The 24,753-nt window shown below is 38.3% G+C and overlaps 2 protein-coding genes across 8 annotated transcripts in view; one reads left to right on the forward strand and one right to left on the reverse strand.

The window, feature by feature from the left end:
• Positions 1-3,043, forward strand: part of SLC4A10 (solute carrier family 4 member 10) — a 168,492-nt gene extending 165,449 nt beyond the window's left edge. For 5 of the 7 annotated variants that reach the window (XM_075093306.1, XM_075093307.1, XM_075093304.1 and 2 more), the window contains one exon: positions 733-3,043. In XM_075093306.1, coding sequence (XP_074949407.1) covers positions 733-799 — 67 coding nt within the window. In that variant the 3' untranslated portion in view covers positions 800-3,043. The remainder of the gene's footprint in view (positions 1-732) is intronic. The other 2 variants (XR_012660610.1, XM_075093309.1) reach the window with 1 other exon arrangement.
• Positions 3,044-4,919: 1,876 nt separating this feature from the next.
• Positions 4,920-24,753, reverse strand: part of LOC142057390 (dipeptidyl peptidase 4-like) — a 41,057-nt gene continuing 21,223 nt past the window's right edge. The window contains exons 13-26 of the mRNA XM_075093310.1: positions 24,096-24,200; positions 23,928-23,995; positions 23,699-23,752; positions 23,110-23,234; positions 22,110-22,157; positions 21,540-21,638; positions 19,383-19,452; positions 17,560-17,754; positions 16,575-16,629; positions 14,333-14,432; positions 12,667-12,731; positions 7,366-7,438; positions 7,042-7,115; positions 4,920-6,177 (exon numbers count right to left, since the gene is read on the reverse strand). Of these exons, the coding sequence (XP_074949411.1) occupies positions 6,079-6,177; positions 7,042-7,115; positions 7,366-7,438; positions 12,667-12,731; positions 14,333-14,432; positions 16,575-16,629; positions 17,560-17,754; positions 19,383-19,452; positions 21,540-21,638; positions 22,110-22,157; positions 23,110-23,234; positions 23,699-23,752; positions 23,928-23,995; positions 24,096-24,200 (1,230 nt within the window). The 3' untranslated portion in view covers positions 4,920-6,078. The remainder of the gene's footprint in view (positions 6,178-7,041; positions 7,116-7,365; positions 7,439-12,666; positions 12,732-14,332; positions 14,433-16,574; positions 16,630-17,559; positions 17,755-19,382; positions 19,453-21,539; positions 21,639-22,109; positions 22,158-23,109; positions 23,235-23,698; positions 23,753-23,927; positions 23,996-24,095; positions 24,201-24,753) is intronic.

The following is a 24,753-nucleotide window of genomic DNA, read 5'->3' on the forward strand; positions in this document are numbered from 1 at the left end:
TGCACATATATTGCTTTCTGTAGGGAAATCAACAGTGTTTTAACAGGAAAAAAGCTGAATCCAAATTTGAACTCTGCTTCAGAGTTCTTAGTGATATGGCTTTTGTATGATCTTTCAGGCTTTTTTTAAAAAAAACGTTGTTTCCTTACAATGTATACTCAAGGAAGCATGTATTAAGCTCCAAGCGGGGAGTATTGTCGCTCCCCCCCCAGCCTTCTCCCACTCTCACCAGTCAAGACTGAAAGCCAAATATTGCAGTTGGAAATTGTCTTTCACTGCTCTAGTTCAGAGACATTCCTCCTAAATGTACACTGAGAAAGGGAATACATTTTAAAGACAAGAAATACTTATTGTGACTTCTTGTTTGTCCCATTTAAGAATATGCTGGTATTGTCTGAGAACTGTACCATTACCATTATTTAATCAATTAACAGCTGTATTTCCCCGCACCCCCCCCACCCCCCCAAAAAAAAGGTAAAAAAAAAAAGTGGGTATCTTTGCTTGCATGCTGGCTGACTTGTCTGTCTGTACATCTTGAGTTCTCTACCTACTTGTCACTAAAACGCTGGCTAGTGTTTTCTGCACCATTCAGCACAGACACTTTCACTTGCTTCCCAGTTTGTGCTATGCAGCATGAAAAATTACTTAAAATATCAGTGCAATGTTGGCTTTCAGGTAGATCATTAATATATAGGATAGTGCTGCTCTAACTCTTTTTCCTTCTTTTCCTAGTGCTGAAATCAGAAAAGAGAAGAAAGCTGACTCAGGGAAAGGTGTTGACCGGGAGACTTGTCTATGACTTGTTCTTCAATTAAATTTTTTACAAATGAATGAAAGGAGTGCCACAACCACTAAATATAAATGGTTTGACCTTGTAACTTTTGTCTTTCATCTCAGACTAGCACAGGTAATGTAGTGCAATATTTGTCTCATTTCACCTTGTCTACATGTCTTCATTGTCTAGTATCTGTGAAAAAGTCTGCAGTAGCCAATGCAAAAAATCTTCATGTTCTTTGCTGATACTGGCCATTTATCAGTATTCCTATCATAAATTTAACAAGCGAAGTTTCTTTCAAATTCAACTTTCCTGTTAATAGGTTTGTACTGTATTTTGCTACTTTTTCTGTGTGAGAATACTTAATAATCTTCATTCAAGATGAACTTGAAAACACTTGTTCCAAATTTTTTTTTTTTAAGTCACCTAACTTGAGTACACTATTTCAGGACACCCAAACTGACAAGCAAACACTAAAGAAGTTTTTAAAGTAACAACTGATCTGACCCTGTGAGCAAACTAACAAGGATAATCCTTTCCTCCTCAAGCCGTCCTTTTGAAGTCATGGATTACTCTTGTAATGAGGATTGCAGGGTCAGATTCTGTTATTTGTGAAGTTTTCCTTGATTTAATACAGTGTATTTAATATTCAAATTTGTATGTAACTGGAACATAGTCATATATATATATTTAAAAATATGTCTTAAAATATATATTAAAACATTCTGTCACCTTAGTTGAAGAACACCACCACATCCTATCATGTGAAACATGGGTACAGTATTTCTTAAAATGCAATCTGTGATTACAGCATCTCCTCTCGTATGAATGCTGCCGCGGTAGGCCAAACTACTGCATTATGTCATTAATCAATCCATTACTTTGTAACAGGGAAAATTTTGTAGATAAAAACTATACCCCATATGCAGTTATATCACCTCCCCAGCGGTTTTCCTCTTTATTGCCTACAATACAGCCACATAACGGACATATTTATATTGTCCTTTCTCTACTAACAACTGCAAACCTCTTAATTTCAGACATTAATTGGGTATAATACTTAAATGGGTATCCTGCTGCTGGTTAGTTACAGCTCTTCACTATGCCATCGAGTACATATTGATTAAAACATAAAAATGACATTGCAAAGTAAGATGTGGCTTTAGAGCCATTACAAAGACATTTTTCGTAACGGCTTTTGTTACTGCCTGATTCTTCAAGCCGTTCTTTTGTGTAAAACAAGGACCGTGAGATTAGGTATTGAATTAATAGAGATGTGGAGCAAAATTTTAATGCGTTATTTGCAGTTCACTGGTTTTTAGATTTTTTTAAGATAAATTTTTAAATTATTGAATGAAAGCTAACTCTCATTATTATGCTATTACTTTGACTCCTACAAATAAGTTTACAAGTCTTGCAATCTTTATAGTAACTCATCTACAGGGCTCTAACATTCCCCAGCTTTCCAAAGTAGGATAATCTTTCCACAGACCTCATGTGAACAACTTTTCATATCCAGCACATTTAAAGTATTCCCTCTAATGTTTTTGTGCACATGAGTGTGTATGTTTTACAATTTTAGCCATAAATACTAACTGCATTTTGCTGCAAACTAACTAATAGGGTCACTGTTCTAAATTTGACTTAGCATTATCAAAGCCTATTAAAGGCCAGTTTTATGGAGAAAAAAAAAAGACACAAAGAAGGATTTACATTTAATTCAATGTTTCTATTTGTAAATTTAGGAAAAAAATGCTGATGCATTATGGTTAAATGCTTTGTTTTGTGTATTTAATGACAAATTGTACGATTCCAATTGTTTTAAGGTTAGTATAGAAGTTCAATACTGGTTTGTCCTGAAAGCAGCCTGGTGGTGTTTCCATATGTTGCTGACTTTGTTACAGATGATGTATACAATCAAAATGTACTAGTTTCACTTGACCAACTCTTAGAATATTAAGAAATCAGTGTATTCAATGGCATTCTGTATTTCTGTTCAGTATTTCAGAGTGGTTTTATTTTAAAACAGTCACTCTGTTCTTGTGTGAATTTAAATGCTATTCCAATGTTAATCTTAACATTCTGAAATCACACACAATATAAAGCAAATGTAGTGCTATATTTACTTCTAATTTCATATTCCTGATCAAAATTACTCAATTTCTTGGATGTAATTTATTACAGAAGTTTATGTGTACATGTGAATAGACTATTGTGTTTTTCACAATTAAGAAATGTTACGTGAAAATAAATATTTATCCTAACTAATTTTCAGTTTTATTTTTACCCTGCAAAAGCCAGAATGAGTGCGCAATATAGGTACAGTATTTTAAATGTCTACCTGACACTTGAATATGCTTCACAAGTTAATGAACTGTAGAGCCCAGTCCTGCTCCATTTCTAAGCGGGATCTCATTGAAACACGCAGTGCTACCAGTGTTGGCTTGATGCCTGTAGTGGGCAGCGGTGCATCTGGTCCGACCCTTAACAGTAAATAGTAAGTGTGCCGTCAGGGATGGCACGTAACGGACCTGTTTCAGGAAGAGAGTGAGAATTAAATTCTGATGTACTGGTCACACGTCGGTTCCCCTTGCTCCTGGGAGAGATGATGGGGACCAGGCAGGAGTAGTTGGGTCTCTCTAGAGATCAATAGGTAAGGTCATACAATTTAGAATGCCTCCATGGTACACTATTTAAAGTGTGTAATAGTTGAACAGTGGCTTAACCTATTGTAGGAGCTTCTACTATTCTCAGGACGCTAAATTTCTGCTACCAAAAAAGTTTTAGGCCTTAAAGCCTAGTACTACTGTCAAAACCCAATACTTACTTGAAGTATTGACTCCATCTCATTCAGGCCCTTCACCAATGTTTAACCGTAAGAAGCCTCACAGCCTGAGACCGGTAGCAGTCACACCTCTGGCTTCAGCTGCTCCTGTTAGGGTTTTACACAAAGTATACTGTACAGCCAAACTATGTAGCCATCGCACATGGGAAAAAAATACAGAGGAAAAAAGGTAGGTGCCAACTCCAGTGTGGAGCGCTACGTTGGGCACAATGGGTTCCTAGTGCTGGCTCTGTACATTAATGAAAGGAGCTGGCTTGCTTCTGTGGCCTCACTTCTAGGCATTTACCTGTGCTCATGCATTTCGTGTTAGTTGTCTAGTTCCTGAGGCAGCACTAGTGTCCTACTGTCTGCATTGTTTTTGGAGCTGAGGGAGATGTACCAGAGCTCCACGGATGTTTATTAGGACACCCACTATAGTAACAAAACATAGCTCTTGTTTTAGAAGTTGCATTGTGCTCTATTAGCAGCATATCTTTAGAAATTGCCTTCCAGACAAAGTCGTATGCGATAATTAGCACTGTACTTTGCTGTGCCTCACAGATAAGACAGTTAAAAGAGGACCATGTATTGCGAGTACAGAAGAGTTGCCCAGTGAGGTGCTGGCATCAGTAAGGTAGGTCAGATACAAAGAGCTATTTGCCCCTTGCATACACCAATCATCCAGAAGTTCGTAATGATCATCTCTTTTATTACCTACCTATCTGCATTGCTGTGGCCTACCCTTATACTGATTTATGTTTCTTTCCCTTGAGTCAAAAGAATTGGAGACATGGATACTAAAACCTCTTGGAGACAACTGACAGCCTGTATCCTACAGAATTTTAACAGTGGTGCCAGTCTACATTAGACCCACTAATAAATTGAGCCCTGCTTATATTTCTAATACCCAGCTCTAGTTTATTTCCCCCAAAAAACCACCTTATTTTGTGAGTCCAGGAGGTTTTTTTGGTTTGTTTGTGAACCCGAAACCTTATTTTCCACCTCAGGCCTCATTCTCATTTAAGGACAAGCTGCACAAACTGTCTTGACATTTCCCTGGTCTCCCCCATGCCTTATCTGTTTATGACTACTTTTTACAGTCACACCACACCTACTGTCACCAATAACCCACAACCCATGCATAAGCACATGCTGGCATGTAATGTCAAGAAGCTGAATGTCAGCTAAGCATGTCACATGCCATTACATGATACCATTAACTAAAAGCTGAAACTTCACTGTAAGTGTCGCTCTCAAAAGTAATAGCTTTTTGTAAAAGTCTAGGAGTTTGTTTCTTGAAAAACATTCTCAATACACCTCTTTTCATAACTTAATATCTTTATTATTTTAAAGCAGCACAGTTTGTAGTACAAGTGGGTTGCAGCTTTTATATCTATGTGAAATTAAGACAACTAATCTTATCTTCAGATGGAGAAGCCTACCTGGAGTGCTGAAGGTAAAGCCGAAGTTTACTGGTAGGCTGCAAGGAAAAGCAGGCTTGCGAAATGGCACATTCACACAAGCATTACAGTCCAGCCCTTGATTTAAGTCCCTGCTAGTTTGCATTGTTACGTTTTTTGTTTGACTGCAAGGAATATCCTACTCATCAGTCAACAGGAAATGGCTGAACAAAAGTATTTTTCTGTCCCATAGACACACAGTGGCAGGCTGCTAGAGGTCCCAGGTAAGATTTTACCAGTGCAGATTCCCAAAGGAGCAGCCTTTTTGACTATAAAGTAAGCAAAAAAAAAAAAAAAAAAAAAAAATCACAGTACTAGGATAGGAAACAAAGACATTCAGTGCCATTGGTTTGAATAGGGTATCATTCAAAATCTTTGGTGAAAGCTGGTTACATGTTTTCCTTGCAAGACTTCTACACTTGTAATCCAAGAGATTGTATTTTCCCTGCAAACTCGAGGAACTGCAGTAAACAAAGTGTTTCACCCTGCATAGAAAATATTAACACTGCAGTATTCCTCGTTTGTAAAATAATTGATCAAGCATTAGGTAATTTCTGCAAAAAAAAAAAAAAATCTGCTTAAAGTTTATCAGTACTTCCACAGACATGATGACAATGTTAATTCCTTTTCTTTTGTTGGAAACATTACTATTTTTATTCGTCAGCTGATCTCCATGTTGATTCCTCTGACATTTTCATCATCCATTACACTAATAAATATAGAAATTGGACTGTTTCTGAGATTGAAACATCAAAAGGTACCATTCAAGCAAGTACCATGCTTTCTAGAAGTCTACATTCTGGTGATGTTAAGACCTGATTAAACACAATCAATAAAAAAATGCAATAGTTGCTCGGCAACAGAGATCATTATAACGATCAGCATTTCATCTAGTACACCAGTATCCCAAGAACTGACTCTTATCTCATCTTGATTCATAAAAGTTTATACTGGCTCAGTGTACATTAGCCAGAGAGCTTTCTGGAGCAGTACCATCCCTAACAACCGAAATGCTGGTGCTAGGGCAGTGCAAAACACTGCTTTAAGAAATGGCTCATGTGGGTATAAATATGCTTATGTGCTTGACCAGTGATGGCGTGATCCTTGTCAGTGTACCACTGTGGGAAAGAAAATACGGAGAACGTTAGTTCTAGCTACATCTAAATGATATAAAGCAAACGTGGTAAGACAAGAAAAATTTGATATTATCCCAGTAAGAGGCTAATTCAGCATGGATGCAAAGACACGGTGGTGGCAGCAAGCTGCTATGATACGTTTGTCCCTGCTTTGTGCATGGGATACACCATCTAGTCATGCTAAAAATACAAAATGAACATGTGGCTCATCCAGATGCACAGTAGCTGCAGCTCCTCAGTTTAGAGTAGCGCCTCATCTTTGCCCCCTGTAAGCCCTGCAGGTTTGGCTGAAGGACAACCATGCACTGGTGCATGTGGCCTCCTGTACTTTATCCTTTCAGCACTGCTCCCCAGGGGCTGGGAGAAGGTAGGAAAGGAGGAGCCGGCAACTGTCAGACTAAGGTGCAATGTACACTATAAAGAGGGGCAAATAACTACTGGGATTACAAGTTTAACAGAGAAACACCAAAAGCAATGGACAGGTTCTCTGGGCCTTAGCTAAAGTTAACCTTTCCTTATATCCTATCATCTGTAAGATACTTGTCGTTGGACTTTGGGTATATGCAAGGATTGGGACTGCCTTGGCTGTTTGTCTGAGAACAGAAAAAAAAATGAACAAAATGAGAGATCAGGTAAACAGGGTCAAATATGAGGAGGAGTTACATTTTTTTTGTACAGACGATACATGGGTGTGTTATGTTAAAATTTCAGTTATGGAACATGAAATGCAAGCATGTGAACTTTCATTTAAGAGGGCAAATGATTTATACCAAGCAATAGGGAGCTTTGCTATTATTCTCATAATACAAACACATTTGTATGATGATAAACAAAACAGAAGCATACCATTGCCTGAAAATCCACTTCAGCATCAACGAGAGCTTTGGAAATCTGCGCTGCTTGCTGAAAATGAACATTATCTGAAAAATGGAAGAAAAAGAGGAAAAAGGTAAACAATAAATTGCTTCTGCACTACTCTGGGGGAAAAGCAAAACAATGAGCACAGAAGACTCCCCAGCACTGCTGACTGAAACACAAATTAGTTGCAGAAAGCAGTATTATTTTATTGACGTAAATGTAACAGCCTTGCCCCTTCATGCTTTTGTTTTGTCAGTAGCAGAATTGCAAACCTGTCTGTAATACTAAAATGTCTAATTAACTGCAACTCACCATCTGCTGTTCCATGAATAAGGAGATATTCAACTTCCTTGAATTTTTCAGCTCTGGCCATTACTGTTGAACTCTGAAATTAAAAGGGTGGGGGGGGGAAGGAAAAAAGGTGCTATTTGTTAGAAGATGGATTTGCTACCAACTGACTTCCATTGCTGTTGACACAGTCTGGGGTCCTTCAGATAAAGGCAACCGCCCCTGCTCCCCCCTGCCCCCAAGTAGCATGTTCATGTACCCAACAGCACTGCGCTTGCACTCAAACTGCTCTGCACCGGTCTGCAATTATTACCAAGGGTTATGTCTGCGAAGTAACAGGCAATTCCAGAGGGGAAGAGTTTTGTGAGTGAGACGCACATTTAATGCACTGCTAACACGTTGTTAGCCTGCAGCACACCACTTGCCATAGGTTTCCTGTGCAACTGCAGACACGTTTAAAAAAATGTTGCCATGGCAACAGTGTACCCTATGATAGCAAGGAGCATATATTGCAGAGATTACATGCATTATCTTCCCCACCAAAATGTACACTACTGATTACCTGCAGGTAAGTCAACAGAGCTAGTATTTCATTAGTCTCAAGTAAATGCCTGACAAGAGGTTTAGAACAATGCTCTCCTCCAAAATATGATACAGAAACACTTGAAGGTGGAAACCACTAGACCAAATCTATAAATACAAGTCAAGCTACATTTTGGGAACTGAAATACAATACAGTGATAAAAAAAATTAGCAACTGAGATTAATCAAGAAACTTAAACCATGGTGACAACATACTCCCTAGAACATACTGACCACCTGACTCGCTACTGCAACTAGGTACTGAAGAATGAGGACAGCAAGGATTGCAGGTAAGTTCTTTAATTTGGGCAAGGAAAGGGAATAGGACAGCATTGTACCGTGACAGTGGGAAGAAAAAAGGGACAAACTGAGACATTTTAGGTTCAATAAGACAACCAGCATAATGGGGCAAAAGTACACGGAATGACGTTTCCTTCTATTAGCAACATTATAGGTTCTCTGCTGAAAATGGCTGAATCCCTGTGGATGTTTTCTCTATATTACAGCAGCTTAAGAGCTACTATGGCAAGGAAAAAAAAAAGCAAATATTAGGAACAAAAGAATGTGGTGGGTTTTTTTTTTGTTGGGTCCCCCCCCATACTAAAGGTGTATCCTTGCACAGGGATTTGCATTTAGTACCCCCAAAAAGTCAAATACATTATACTACCAAAACACAGAAGTGTTCTAATTTCCTGATGTCTTTTGTATGCTCATGAATCTTTAAAGCAAGCATAAATATTAAATTCCTTTTGTAATGGCAGAATAGCCTACCACAACCCTCTCATAAGTTAAATGAGTTCTTTGTATTTATTCAACCAAATTTAAAGAGCAAGTTTAGCAGAGAGAAGAAACCATCCTCCGATCTGTAACACTGCAATTGCCCTCTTTTGATAGCGAAAGGCTGCAGTGCACCAGAAATCCACTCTCATGCATGGAAGTGTATGGACACTGGAAGCATGACACTATCCGCTGAAACGGGCTGGTATCATGGAATAAGAACAGATAGTAACTAGAGTGCCAAAATCTGGAGAGGCGACTTTGATTCAGTGAGGAGCACTGGTACAGCAGCCAACCAAAAGAACGATTCGGAAAGTAACAGCCCTGTGATACAAAAACAGGAGAAGAACAGAGCAATATCCTTTGAGTGAATCATTTTCCACATGTGCAGAGGGGGACTTGACAGACCACCTTTATAAGCTTGTTTCCAGCAATCGGTGCTGGTTTAAGGGACAGCAAACCTCCTGCGAGTGGAAGCCTGACCTGAGCTATGCTTGTGCGAACTTAACAAAAACAGTTTTAAAAAAAGGCTGTCACTGTTTTTCCCCTCCAAGCATTAAACAAAATAAAGCTATTTGTAAAATACTTTTGAAAGAAGGAACACATAAAAGAGATGATACTTTCTCAAGGTTGTTTTGTCACTTGCAAGTGATGTCTCTCTTGCTGTACCCATGCTCTTCATAACACTAAGACCCCTTCCCTACAACGTGCTTTAAGGACGCAGTTCTCCTGCCAAAAAGGAAGGTTGCAAGACAGGGAGCAATAATGAAGTTAGGCACTGTTACGGCACAAAGCAACAGCTACATCAGCGGAACAAACCTCAAGTGGACAGCAAACAAATACGTCATTTACCCCTTCCGTTCCAGACTTACACTGCTGGGACAGAGGTTCTGAAAAGGTACCGTGTACAGCTACTGAGCATTAGGCCCTGCTGTGTGTAACTGGCTTTTCTAAAGATCACACAGCAGTCAACATTTTATCAGCACTCCACAAACAAGTTAAGGTTTGGCTGAAACTGAAGGTCTCTCTCCCTTTAGCATATTCTCAGATAATAGAACAAATGTCAGATCAGTACAAGATGGCATATTTACAAAATTGTACCCTGTTTTGCATAACCTAATGATGCAGCAGTTCTTAAGGACTGAACATTTCAAATCTGCTAGAAAAAGATTGCCAAATCTATGACTGTTTCAAACACTTGCCAAAAGCATATCAAATTCAGAGTGAACTGCAAAATAATCTTCTCACAAGTTGAACAGTCTCTTCGGTATGCTTTACATGGCTACTGCATCTGACCTCTAGAGCTCTGCCCTGATTTAGTCTTGAGTCTTTTACATCGGGGACATTCTTCCTGGGCGGACAGCTTCTCTGCCCTTCAGCCTAGAACCCCTACACAGTTATATTGGGAGCTCCAGGCACACTTGCCCCTTTCTTTTACAAAGCTCTAATTTTTAATAGTTCACAACTACCTTAAAAGGCACTGATCACACCTGATTAGCCTATTTAGAGGAGTCTGACTCATCCCTCAGACTTGGCTCTTGACAAAGAGTATTTAACATCTCAGGTTCTCTTCCTTCTATAAATGTGAAACCTGATGTCACAGTAATAGAGGAGCTGCACCCCTTTTACCACAACTAGTGTCTTGAGATTATATATATACAGTCATTAATAAATACTCTGTGCATTAGGAAGGCACCTGGAAGCACTCATCTTCTCTAAGCAGGTGTGTACACAGTTCCATTTCTTTTAAATTAGGGCACACACCACAGAGTTTATGCAACCTTTCACTTTTCAAGCCAGCTTTATAGCAGATGCAGTAGGGTAGAGAATATATGATGCAGCATGCAAACCTGACAGTATGAAGTTAACAGTTCAAAAATGCTTTAACAGCTTCAGCTAGGAGAGCTTTCAGTACATGTTTTGCATTTACTTGCTAAAAAATACTCAGTTCAGAAAACAGCTCACATCAGCGATCAGGGGCCAGGAGGCTGGCTACTGGGACATGGAACAAAGGGGCTGTAAGCCAGGAACATACTGGGCTGAAGTCAATACGGGTCTTCAGCAACAACAGAATCCCACAACCCTTCCATTGATGCTACATGAAAAGCATCAAACTCACTTCTCGAGCCACCCGACCCCTCCAGGTTTACATGGAAAAGTAAATTCCAAGTAATAGTTATTTGGGGCTTTTAACAACGAATGAGGACTTAAGTTGCATTTTCTTATCTCTAGAAGCAGCAGTGAAGTGTGACAATCTGATCTGTGCAATTACCCCTCCTCCACCTAGCCACCGTTCTCCCCAATTAGTCCTCTGAGTAACACATTTGAAACCTTTAGCTCTTTGGTACTGGCAGTTTCAGCGTGGCCATTGCCAGCAATGGATACCATGCCAAGAAAATTCGACTCCTGGCTTGAAAGGATTAAACAGTCCTCTGTTGCCATCTGTGCCGTGAAGCTGGTGAATGACTTTGTGCACCCAGAGCGTTAACGTTAGTTCTGCACGACGACAGTAACTTCTATTTACACTGCTACCTCGCAGACCTCCTACGGTTCCCACTGCCTTAAAGAAACCCATTGGGGAAAAGGCAGGCAGGCTGCTGCAGGCTGCTGGTCAGTCCCCAGTGGGCCCAAGCAGCTCGCTGCTTAGAAGAGGCAGACACAGTACCAAGTCATCCAGCAGTCACTACCACTGTCCTCAATTTTGACCAGAACGTCTGATACAGCAGTTGACAAAACTGGATCACTGCAGTGATATGTCAAAACAGACGTTTCAGTCCATATATGCATGCGTTTATGTTTTACCATTCTTTTAATCAATGCAACAACCCGCACCCTTTCCCCCACTTCCTCCCAGACACTTATTTTTCAGAGTGCATCAAGACACAATCAGTGCTAAATTTCCTTCTAGCCTGTTTACGAACCCAGACACAGAGAATGCCTCATCTCTTTTCCTCTGACATCCATGTTTGGTTCCAGCATCTCCATGGCTGAACAAGCTCCGTGAAACACTCCAATAAACAAAAAGCAGAGGCACAAAAAGGGCACAAAGTACCCCTCAGGTCCCTCAGAGCTCTCCAACAGCCACTGTATTTCCACCTAGATCTGATTTTTTTTTTTTTTCTTAAATAAACCTTACAGGAGGTGTGGGCTGCTCTGTCCTACACCCAGCTACCCGTGACTTCAAAAAGCCCCTGAGGCAACAAGTTGTCAAACAGTTCATCATGCCATAATGACAACAAAAAAATCTACAGGTATTTTGCTCCCACTAGAACACCTGGCAATCCCCTCACTTCTGGGCAAACATTAGTCATTTCAGACCAAGCCCTGGACACCCTGCGCTCCTGGAGATGGGGTCAAAATTCCAGCCCCAACACCGCTGGCTCTCGGTCTGCAATTTGTTTGCTATGATTGCAGTACAGCCAGCCTTGCCTACGTGTCAAAGTTTCCTAATATTTAGGAGATTTTGCTCTCCCTGAAAAAAGCCTGCAGATTCCTAAAGCAAGAAAGTTGACACAATACCCATTTTTTAAAAATTACATTTCAGAAAGAACTGGAGTACATTTGTTTTGGTGGAAACGTTGTGTAAGATAAAGCATAGTTTGCCCACGAGCATATTAAATTTTAAAACAAATTTGTTTCTTGGTGATTAAAATAAAACAGTTTTTACAGCTTGTTTTACAGTCTGCAAAGTAGCCAAATGGAACTGAATGTAAAAAACCAAAAAAAACCCCAACACACCAAACAAACAACAGAAAACCCACACCATACCGCAAGGAGTAACTGCCTCATGCAAATCCAAATGCATGAGACTACAGCCTCTAAAAGCACAATGCAACAGTTATAGCTAGAAAGAAGAAACTTATTTCTTCCCATGGGGAAGGAACTCGACTGTGTAAGGAACAATAGAGTGGTTTAGAAAAGAAACAGCACACTTCAAAAAATGAAATAAAGTGATTTCTTTCTTACATTATAGTTCTTCAGATTATCACTTTCTATAGGAAGGCCCATGTATCGCTCCGTGTATATTGAATCTGTAAATAAAAAAACAAAACCAGAATATGCTACTTGATTCTCAGTCTGTCTGTCTACCAGAAATTTTACCCACTGATACAAACAATAAGAATGCATACTGGAAATAAAAATAAATAAATTAACAAAAAAAAATCAGTTTTTTTCACAGTGAGGCATGTAGGTAACCATCATTATTCAGAATATTTAATCTTCTTGTTGCCATGGACACCTGAATGCTGAATATTAATAAAGTACTTTGTGTCACTGTTACCTTATTGTTATTCTTTCAGTAATCCTAAGAAAATGACTGAAAATCTTGTAGTAAATAACCAGCATTTGAAAAAATCTCAGCTATTTTATCTAAATATTTACTCTTAAAAAAAAAAAATCTTCAAAATGAAAATGTAGCAGTAGATTAGGACTCAGCTGGGCTCTGTTATATACAGTCAAAATTAAGTGTCTCTGATTCTGCACAGATTTTTCAGCATGATATCATATTACTGCTTTTGCAGATTTGCTGCTTTATTTTAAGCCATACAGATCAATGCTGTTACCATATTCCAATGTCCATTTGAATTCTCATCAGCATTGTCGCACTGGGTTTTTTTGATGCTGAATATGCATGCCTCCATAACCCTCTCCTTTATGTAACCCAACTACAAGGGGAATTTTAGAGGTCCTTAATTAAAAAAAAAATTTCCTGCCATACTTAATATTCACGTCCAAAACATTATGAAAACATCCCTACATCCTCAACGGAATACTGCTAATACCTGCCAGTATGATTTCATCTGTTGAATAATATGCTATTATACAGCCTCTGTGCTAGTTACAGAATGATAAATTACACCTTACTTAGCTCAGGTTTGCCAGGGAAAGCTTTCCCTTGAATGTTTTTGGACAAATCAAAACCATAAAAATGTTGACATGTAGTCACATTGTACCAGCACATATTATATCTTTAATGGTATATCATTTTTTTATTCTGGGAGGAGGGCCCCTATAACTGTATTTATAGCACCTTGCAACTACAACCTTACACGCTGTAAGCTTGAAGCATGTACAGACTTGTCCACTTGTTCAGATTTTCTTCACATCAAGCTATTCTTAATATTAATTAGATTTATAAAATCAAAATTTTACACTTGAAAGAAAACCAAAGGCAATTCAAATCCTATTCTGTTGCTTTAAGAGAGTAAATTACAATGCAAGTTTGATGTTAAGCCTCCCAGTTTGTTCTTTTAAGTGAAGGAGCATTTTGAAAAAGCAAAGTCTAACAGCGATGGATTTCTGACACACAACACTTGGAACCCACAGCAACTTTGCAAAGCCAACACAGACGCATTACAGTGATGCTACAAATATTACAATAATTTAGCCTTCATTAAGGGTTAAAGAGATTACCTGGAATTGTGCATCTGACTTTTTAAAAAGGGGAATTAAGATTTAGGGAATTGGTTTAATTCTGAAATGCAGTACCCATGAGTTCATAAAAACAGACCAAGTGGCATTTACATGGCATCTAGGAGATAATCAAAGTTCTGCGCTATGAATCAACACTTTGCAGCATGTGCACTGCAAGACATATGGGAATCCTTGTAACGAGGAAGCCATCACATACCATAATATTGCCAACGTGACACGGGGGCAACCGCTATTCCACACTTGAACACGCCGCTTCCAGAGCCAAGCACCATGGAGGTCACATATCCCCCATACGACTGAGAAGAAAACATTGCTGTTATTTTAGTTGGGAAGAAAAGGATGGGGCCCATCTGCTAAACGGTTCATCAGACATTTATAGGCTCAGCGTTTTTCATATTAATGAACTCCATTCTGAATTTGGGTCAGATCTCACCCAGCCTGCTCAGTGGGGGAAACAGGCATCAAACAGCGCATGGCAGCTGTGACGCTGATGAATGAGAACTTGCTGGGGAAAAGGGGTGCAAACGCCGCTGAACTGTGACTCAGCTAAGGATGACAGTGTTTGGTAGCACTGTAGGCAGCAGCGAAAGACAGGAAACAAGACACTGCTGAACTGCTGTGTCCCTCACCGTGCTGGGGGAGTGGGTGGAAGCAGAGCTCAGGCCCACAACGCGCCTGATGAGTAGTTGCACCAGGGCATCTGAAAATTTACAACTCCCTCAGAGCAGGCCTACGGCAGCTCACTTGCTAACTCTCCTCCAAAGCGTCAAGAGCAAGACTGTGACTGGGGAGCGAAGGATCTTCTGCTGAGCCTGTGGGAGGAACTGTGCAGCAACTCGCTCCTTGCTATGCACAGAAAATTCACTCGCAGTCTAGCCCGATACACAGATGAGTAAATATCTGACACACTCAAGCATCCGGGCAGCAAGATACCTAAACAATGTCACTGACTGCCCAAATGACTGCCCTCGCTAGAGTCTGAAGGGGTTCTTTAGGAAAAAGTGCCCACCCACGTTCAAAAAGAAGAGCAATTTTTGGATCTCGTTCCTGCCTTAGACCAGATTACAGGCAAACAGAACTGTATCTTAGTTCAAAACCCTTAAACGTTTGCTCTAATGTCAATACTTAGGTCCTCCCAATGAGATCAGCAAAGTAATGCATGCACTTAGTAATTAAACCCTATATATAGGGTTATATATTACTATATAAAAAGTATAAGTATGTTGCCTAACCTGGCCACAGTAAAGCTATTACTGCCAAACCTATGACGAACAAAATTAACGTACATAGTGACAGGCTGACAATGAAACATTGACAATCTGAAAACTCAAGAAATGAAGACAATCAGTTTGTCCACAGGTTCAGTATCCAAGGTGCATAACCACAACCTAGCTCCAAAGAGGACTGCCCTTCAACTACTCATCCTGAGGCTGATAAGGAGTAGGAGAAGTGCATTAAGTCCTCCATTTCTGAAGAAAGAATTTCCCTGCCACTAAAGTTAATACTTTAATTAACTAAATTAATTAAAAGTTAATAAAGTTAATACTACTACCCTTGACTTCATACAACACAGAGATGTTCATGCATGCAAGAAAAGCTACTAAAGGCACCATCATCGTCATCTTGCCATCAAGCAATTTATTCACTGGTGCCTGTCACCAGCAGTGACTAAATTTCAGCTAGCAATTAAATTCAAGATCCTGTATGCAATCCTGTATATACTTAAACACAGTACACTTAAGCAGAGCATGCAAAAATACTCCCCGTGACACCAGAAAAAACACAGTGAAACAGCATTTCGCGAGAGAAACGTTCAGAGTTTGAATCAAATAGATATCACTAACACTACATGTGCACTTAGCCTTGCAGCTGAGGGGGTATGTATATGCTATTAAACACTACCCTCTACTGTGACTTTCATGTGTCTTTAAAACCTGTCAGAGACATCTGTCCTCTGGTTGGAAGTACTGCTGAAATAAAATATAGCCAAACACAACAATATAGCAATTTAGGTATTTTCAGGCTACTAGTAAAAACACAACCACCATGGCACGCACAGCTGGTTCACATGTAGTTTTACATCTTTTTTTAAAAAATTACAGTAATCCAACTAATACAAACAGACACTAGTGAATATATACTTGGATTTGTTTTTTAAATATTGGTTCATCTTGTACATAGGAACTTGGCAGTATCTATTTAAATTGTTTTTAATCCCTCTAGTAGTCCTAATTTCTGTTTCAAAGGCTCCTGAATGCTTGCAAAGGGACAATGTATACAGGCACTTGCAAGATGTACTTCATCAGTTCAGTTATTGGCCTGTGCCATGCCCCGGAGGTGCCTCACACTAAGTACTCCAGCACCTCAGGCACCCAGCAGCACAACAAATAGTTGTTACGATTAAATAATAAGCCAACCAAACTTCTTTGAGTACTTACCCAACCCCAAATAGCTATTCTGTCCTTATCAACAAAGCTCATTTCAGAAAATTTTCTAAAAGCAAACAGAATAATTAATTGCTTAGTGGATTGAAGGTATCTGCCATCATACAGATGTGCCTATTTTTCGTCATGTCTGCCTCTTTCTATTGTACAAATAAGCGTTTCCCACTTCATCACAATGACTGCATATAAAAATATGCAATACTTCAGGCATGTGTGCCTTCAATTGATTCAGAAAAACATCTGTGCATGTGAAAAACCAAAACCTGGACAGGCTGTAAAAGCTCTCAAGCCACACTCACTGACATTTGTGTTGTATTAGGTTAGATTTCACCACCTGCGTCACTTTTTGTTTTTCCTTTGAAAAAGGAGCAACACTCAAATTGCAGCAGCAAGGGACAGGCTGACACCTGTAAATCCAGTGAGGGTTTTAAAAAAAAAAAAAAAGAAGGTTCTGAAATGCTATGTGTTTAAACTTTTAAACTTCTTAATATTTTTAAATGCTAAAAAGAAAACCCCATATCACCTCTTTGCGATTCTAAGAGATTTATACTGACATCATTTGCTTTAGTGAGGTTCTACAGGCATAAACCAAGTGACAAAGATGAACTATGATATAAAGGCTGAGTAGTTCATACAAATAACTCTGTCACAACAGAAACTTGCAAAAAAGCTTGTAGTGAAACTTCCAGCTCCAAGTTCCTTGGTAGCATGCTCTTCTACTAACGTGGCAGGTTATCACCTTTATAAAACCAAGGATAGGGTAAATTTGTTATTACAGCATTAACTCTTCTCTTTTTAAGCATAAAATGATGGTTGGCCCATAAATGACACACTTCAGCACACAAAATCAATGTAGAATTTAGTTATGTTTTGGCCAGTAATTTCAAGATGACCACTCGAAAACATCACCTTTTTTTCCCCCCTACACAATAAGTACAGAAAAGAGGGGGTCGGCATTGACCATTTCACTATAGCTCACCTGGCTGCTGCTATCTGATCTTCCACTTCATATGTTCCCAGCCTTCGGTTTATTGCATGCATAATTTCATCCCCTTGGTATCCACTTCCCCTGCCATCAAAGCTGGCCACAATGATCTGCTCGGTGCTTGCAAGGTAAGTAGCCCAGCTGATCCGGAAGATATAATCTACTTTCTGACTACAGGGTCCTGCATACCTGGATGAAAAATGCCACAGAATTCAGGCATCTACTCTCCACACATTCTTGCATCAAGTATTTGAAATATAATTATTGCTGACAATTTTCAGTCACTAAAAAAGGATAAATCACACTAAGCGAACAAGTAAAGCATCACTCACTGACTCCAAACTGCTGCTTTGCCTGGACACTAAAAGCACTGTGCTTTTTTAAAATGTCAACTGTTAATGAAGAAAGCAGATTGGATTTTATTTGTTTGATTGCTTTCTATTCTAATAAGAAACTTCCATTATTTTGACTTTAAGTGGCTTATCAGAAATTCAAACCAAATTCTTCTTTGTGTTGGCACATCCAGTCACCTAAGTTTCGAAGTGATGCTCTTTAACTGTTTCTGTTCCATTTACTCATGATTTATTTGGTTTAAGTCTGAAATCAACAAATAGCCTTCATTTGGGAAAATGAAAAAGATCTTTTTCTGCATTTTTAGTATCTCATCAGTGTTCCCTACAGTTTAAACTAGTTCTTATGCAGGCTGAGAAAGAGGAAGCAAAACTGTAATTATAACTTTTTATTTTAAAATATTCTGAAGCACGTGAGCACTACAAAATCACACTCCAAGTGTGTAGATGGGAAAATTCTGTTTGCAGTGTACTTCTATAGCCACTGTTCAACAGAGTAAGAAATGGAAGAGTGGCTCTTATGGCTCTACAATCCTTTTTTACTGGTTTTAAAAGCAAAGAAAAAACTACTAGGAATTCTATATATGAATATATTTTTCCTATACACTATGGATCCTGACACTGCTGAAGGAATTTCTGATATCAAGAACACCATGAAGCAGAAGTGATCCTGACAAAGGCCCCAGTAAGTCAATAAGAATAGAATCAAAACCAAAATAAATCTTAACAAGCAAAAAGCACTGGCTGCTGATTAAAACATTCAATAAGTGTATCACAAAGTATTACAGTGATACCAAATTACATTATATAAAGATGTGCCTAACAATTAACAGCTAGTTTCTTTGTGGAGTCAGCTTTCTGTAAGAAGTGGAAAAGGTTAACATTTCTATTTTAATGAATAGCTAAATTTGAGTAATTTCCAGTTTGAAGAAAACACACCAGCATGAACAGAAGTGCTTGAGCAAGAACGGACCAAACAGCACATGCTCATGGTCTTAAATTTATGAAAAAACAGCAAATGCAATCCTGACCCCAGGATGCAGTTTGTTAACACCACTTGACAGTCAAATACCAGAGAAAATGCAACGTCACACCCACTACTTCAGCTTTAGGATATACAGCTTATTCAAGGTTACATTCCGGAATGTAATGTCATTGAATATTATTCCTAATGAACTCTAAGAGCAGAGGAGGTAAACTAACGCTATCCTGGCTTTTAAATCAGATACAGAATGTATCTGCCTCACTGCCAGCATCAAAATATGTACTTGTTAAGCATTACATCAAATGATAGTACAGGAACCTATCACAAATTAGGATACACCTCATTTTTTCATTCCCTCTTAAAACCACTCCGAGAAGTAATTGAAAACATGCCAGTTTTGTGTTTCCCAATCTTATTAAAAGCATTTGAAGTAGGTGAAAGTGATTATTAACACAACATTGACATGTAACTTGAAGACTTACACATCAAGGAGCAGAGGGTACTTCTTTGATGAATCGAAATGGGGAGGCAGTATCATTTGATACCACAGGTCTAAAAGTGAAAAGAGTTTGACTTAGGTCAGTTCTTCAGTGAAATAATTTGACATGCATTGCAATTCATACAAGAGCACATTTGAGGCGCTCCCTAAAAATTAAAAAGTAGTTTCATCTGAACTGTCCTAATATTATACACAGCTAAAATTCCCCGGCTCATTTAATATATATATATATTTTTTTAAGTTTTACAGCTAAGTTAGCAGGAAGTCTGGAACTGGAATGTCTATAATAATAATAATAAGTAGTAGTAGTTTAGGGACTCAACATGCTGTCTCATAATATTATTCTAGATTATAAGCTTACATGTAAAACCTGTAAGTCCATACAGCAGTAAATCTGACACTAGCTCAAAAATGTTTCTCTACGCAAACTTCTCTCCCAGCACTAAAAAGAAATTTTAAATATTTTGAACCTGTCAGATAGGCTTTGCATGACAGTTTGTAAAGTACCCAAGAAACATACCCAGATATCTATTATTTCCCAAGCAACTTTGATTCCAGTTCCATCCATGTTACTCCTTCCACCCAAGTTGGCTGAGAGTTAGCTGAACATTCTAAATGCACAGCAGGTAAGTTTTGGAAACCAATTGGCTTGATTGTTCGTTCACGAATTTTAAAAGAACTAATGCTGCAAAGGAAGCGTGAAGCGATGCTGATGGACTGCACTGCAGTAATAGCCAGAGCGCAAGTCATACAGAAATTTGTCCAGGTGTGAATACGCAAGACACTAAACCACTGAAAATTTAACAATCTAAATTGAACACATGAAAATACTCATTTTAGTTTTTTGCATAACTTGTGTACTCTAAAGTTATGGGAGCGGATTTCTTCTTTCATAACATACACGGATTTGTGAGCAGACTTGGACCTTGAGGTAGGACTACATAAATGGATTTATTTCTCCTATTTGTGTCATTAAAAATAGATTCCCCTTACCCAAAAACTTTTACCCTGAAGAGATGAAGTAGTAAGAACAAAGAGGAATAAAAAGATGAATATACAACTGATAGCACGAAGAACATCTTTAAACCTCCATCTTGCCTGGAAGATTTCATCTTTAGCCCTAGTAAAAATGTGACAGAAATAAAAGACAGAAAACACAAAGATAAAGAGAGTTATTATATAAATAAGGTGACAGTGGAAGGAGGGAGGCATCAAAAAAACCACAACCAGCTAACTATGACTGACAGAACTCAATACAGTTTGTAGAATATAATTCTATTAAGAATATTCATTCATATTATCAAGCGGAAGTTTGTCATGAAGAGAAAAGCTAGTAGCAAAGGCTGGAGAAAGAACAGCTTAGACAGGTGCCAGGTTTCCCACTGCTGGTCTATCTGACGTTCCTCAGCCTAGGAGCCCACCAAGAAAGCCTCTGTACCCAGGCATGCAAATTCAGTAGAGCACCACTAGCAAAGCATTAGCAGTTCATTTTCTAGTATTTCATTCTAGTCTGTATTCAGAGGTTTATGTATTCTTGGAGCATGAACATGCTTTTAAGAATATGACTATTCAATCCAAATACTCCCCTACACAAACTCAAAGGTGATCGTGTTGAAATGAAGCCTAAATGATTTTGCAAGCTTTTCCATTTAGATTCTGTGTCCTTTTTTTGACAGTAACTGAACTTCTCCTCCACTATCCCAAACTGCTAATACAAACCAAAGGGACTTGTATGTGTAAATTAAGACCTACTTGAATTTATAATTTAATTTAAATTCAACAATGTTTATGAGCTTTGTACCCCAACCCCCATTCCTCTTGTTTATTTATTTAATGTGATGTTAGGAACTTCTCTTCTTCAGGTAATTACAAAGGAAAAGAGGAGTTAAGCCACTTCATCATGAAAACATTAAGATATCGCACTAGGGAAAAAGCATAGTTTAGAGAAGAATATTTGGGGATTTCAGAAAAAAAAACCCACAATGTTTGGAGATGTCAAAAAAAAGAAAAAAATCGTCTTGCCTCTAGGTAACTGCAATTATCCCCACTACACCCATCTTTTCTGTCATGCTTTTCAGCAGAAGACCTTGAAGCACTTTGTGAAAGGGGAGAGAAAGGTAAAACTTGTTTTTGAACTTACCATATTTACCTACCCTAACGGTACCAAACTCTTTTGAAGGCATCTGAATATCTTTCAATAAATTTTCCAGTTCAGTGTTATTTTCCAAGTATCTGAGGACTAAACAACAGAGTTAGTAAGAGTCAAAGATTAAATCCATTATTTTCAAATGCACTGCTCTTTAATTATGAACCACTTTAAAAATGCAATCTACATGTTGCAGTCTTAGTTCACTGCAGTTTTTGTTTTTTCTCTCAGATTCAATGTTTATGAGATAGTTTTCCTTCAGTCATTTAGTAATCAGAAAGCTGGTTTCCTCGTTTTTAATCTAAATGCAATTTCAGAAAAACTGAACAATTATCCAGTAAATAAGTCATACATTACTCACTGTTTTCTAGCACAATATATAATATTAAATAAACTATGAATAAACATATGCCAAGCTATATAATTTATTCTTCTGGTTAACTCAATTATCTGAAATTAAATTGACCCTTTATAACTGATATTTTAATATTATACTAAGCAATGAGAACAAAATTAAAATAAATTTACAGTGCAATACAAATTATATTTAAGACAATCCCATACCTTGATCATCACTACTTCTGTGCAGAGTAGATACAGGCAGGCCAGGACCTGTTAATAGAGCACAAAACCTTCCTGTTTTCATGCTGTCTCAAAACATAAACCTTGCAAAGTATTTGGAAGTGGGTGAATCATAAAAGTTCAGGACTTATTTCCCTCCAGTCTGCACAAGCTGGATTTTAAGTTAGAGGGCCCAAACTCAAGCCACAGGATCCTGTAAAATAGTCAGACTGTCTCGCAGGTGAACCATATGATTGTGAGGTACTGAAGAATTAAACTTCCACTCATTAGCAAAGACTACCTATTGGTTGTCAACCATGGTTTGGATGTCAGTAAGCCTTGCCACAGAGGCCACAGCAGTTTTCTTTCAAACAACCATTTTTACAACCTGATAGAACAATTCCCTCTCTGCTGTCTGTCCTTCTAGCCCACAGATCAAGGAAGATCTTGGCATCTTAAAAATCAACATACATTTCAATTTAAGGGAAATTTTAGAGAAGATTTTCTTTTTCCCACCATTTGATTAATTTATGTCTTGTACTACCTAGCACAAGCACTTACAGGTCAGAGACAGACTACCGTCCCACTGCTTAACAAGATTATGTTAATTAGATTTTTTTGGAACAGCACTATCTATCTAAATTTTATTCCCACACACAGAGCACTTCTCTCTACCCACCCTGTTGCTTACCTTACTCCCAGAGCCTTGGAATTCCTTCTATGGACAGAGCTCCCCATGCAGCTCTTAAGGAGATGCACAGTGGACAGGAGTGTTTTGCACCTTTCGGGTCTACTGATAGAACTATCAAATTTTATCCTTGTAATTTTCATGAAGACACTTTTGAGCCTAGGAGGTAGTATGTTTTTCTGCTGCCAATGCATTTATCCAACGATATCAACACATATTCTTACGCAGTGCATTTCAAGATGTTGACAAAGTGAACTTCCCCACCCAACTGAACAGTGAGTCGTACTTATGTCAATTAATTCCAGATAAACTCACCATGACAATCTAGCTGATAATATTGTGCGTCTTTGCTGAAGGACACAGAATAATACTGGCATCTTTCTTGATTCAGATCACAGCTAACACATTTAGGAGAATTTGAACTGCCTTCCAAGAGCACTCTGCAAAGTAGACGAGCTTCATTTCAGAGAAGAAAGACGACTTTTTTTTTTTTTTTAAATGATGCTAAACAAATATATGCTTTTTAAATAAGACAACTGATGAAATATTATAAAATTCAGGAATAAACTTCTTATTGATTTAAAAAGTAGAGAAAGTAGATTGTAAAATTTTGCATTCAATTAATACTGGGGAAAAAAAAAAGCAGGGGAGGTTTTCTTTAGGGGTTTGTTGCTTGAGAACTGGTTGTTTCTTTTAAAAATTTCCCTTTATTAACTAAATTTACAGGAAAATATTTTAGTTGTTTTTACAGTTTATACTCCTACACTGATTTTAATTAAATATTCTCTCTAGGATCCCACATTAGTCTATAAACATCCTAATCTTTTAATTTTGCAATACTTTTCCTTAGAATTTCTTTTTCATTAATAAATATTTTACTCATATTGCAGCAAAAATTTCTTACTTGTAAAGATTTCTTCCTCCTGGCTTTCCACCGTTTTCATTACTAATGTAGTACCTATAAAAGCAAAAGTTTAGGTAAAGCGTTTACAGTACCTTACAATATTTACAGGATTATCTTACATGTTTAGATCAGATTTTTAATGAGTTAAGTGACACCTTCTCCCTCCCTGCTTGCTTAGACCCTCGTTACAAGCCCTCCTAGGAATCGATATCTTAATTACAATACTTACAAAAAGTTACTGGTTACAGCTTCTATGCTGATTACCTCCCATTTTCCTGAAGTAATAGGTACTGGAGCCTGGAGGGAGGGAAAAAAGGCAGGGCAAAAAAGTAGAACGTGAAGCTCCTCAATCACAAGGAGAAACCCAAGTCAGCAGTGACTACACCTTGTTACTTACCTGTGAGCCCTTCATGTAATGGATGTGCTTGTAACCTAGTGTGTCGCTGAAGATTTTGTAGTAGGTAGCATTGTCGGGTGCAAAGTGAGGGACAGATGGCTGAAACTTGAACACAAGAGAGACATCTATTAAAGCAAACAACAAAATGGTAAATCTAGGTTTTGATATCTCTAAACAGAGGAGTTTCAATACTTAAATCAATGCATCACTGAATGTAGTGCAAAAATTTTTGCCTGCTGACTTAGCAGGTAGAATCTCTAGCCACCACTCTAAAAGTAAACATACTTAAAATATTTCTTGCTCCTTAAGCAGCAGAATTTCCCAAGTATTAGCCCTGGTAATGACCTATGTCCACTCCCACCACCATCGAATCCGAAGTCCTCCAGGTATTTCTGGTTTCCTACCATTTTAGGAAACAACATGTGCATCTACTTTCAAAGCCACTGTCTTATTCTGTCCAGTGCCAACATGCAGCTGTAAGCTATAGCACTGGGAACACTGCAAATACACATTATCCTTGAATTTCCCATTTTAAAACACATAATTTTGAAAAAAATTCTTTAAACTCTTAATTTTTTCTTTTTAGTTTCGAAGTGAAAATTTTCCCCCCTTTTTCAAAGAAAATAAGCTGCTTTCCAAGATGAAATTTTTCTATTAA

Source organism: Phalacrocorax aristotelis, chromosome 5 (assembly GCF_949628215.1).
Source record: "Phalacrocorax aristotelis chromosome 5, bGulAri2.1, whole genome shotgun sequence".
NCBI lineage: Eukaryota > Metazoa > Chordata > Aves > Suliformes > Phalacrocoracidae > Phalacrocorax > Phalacrocorax aristotelis.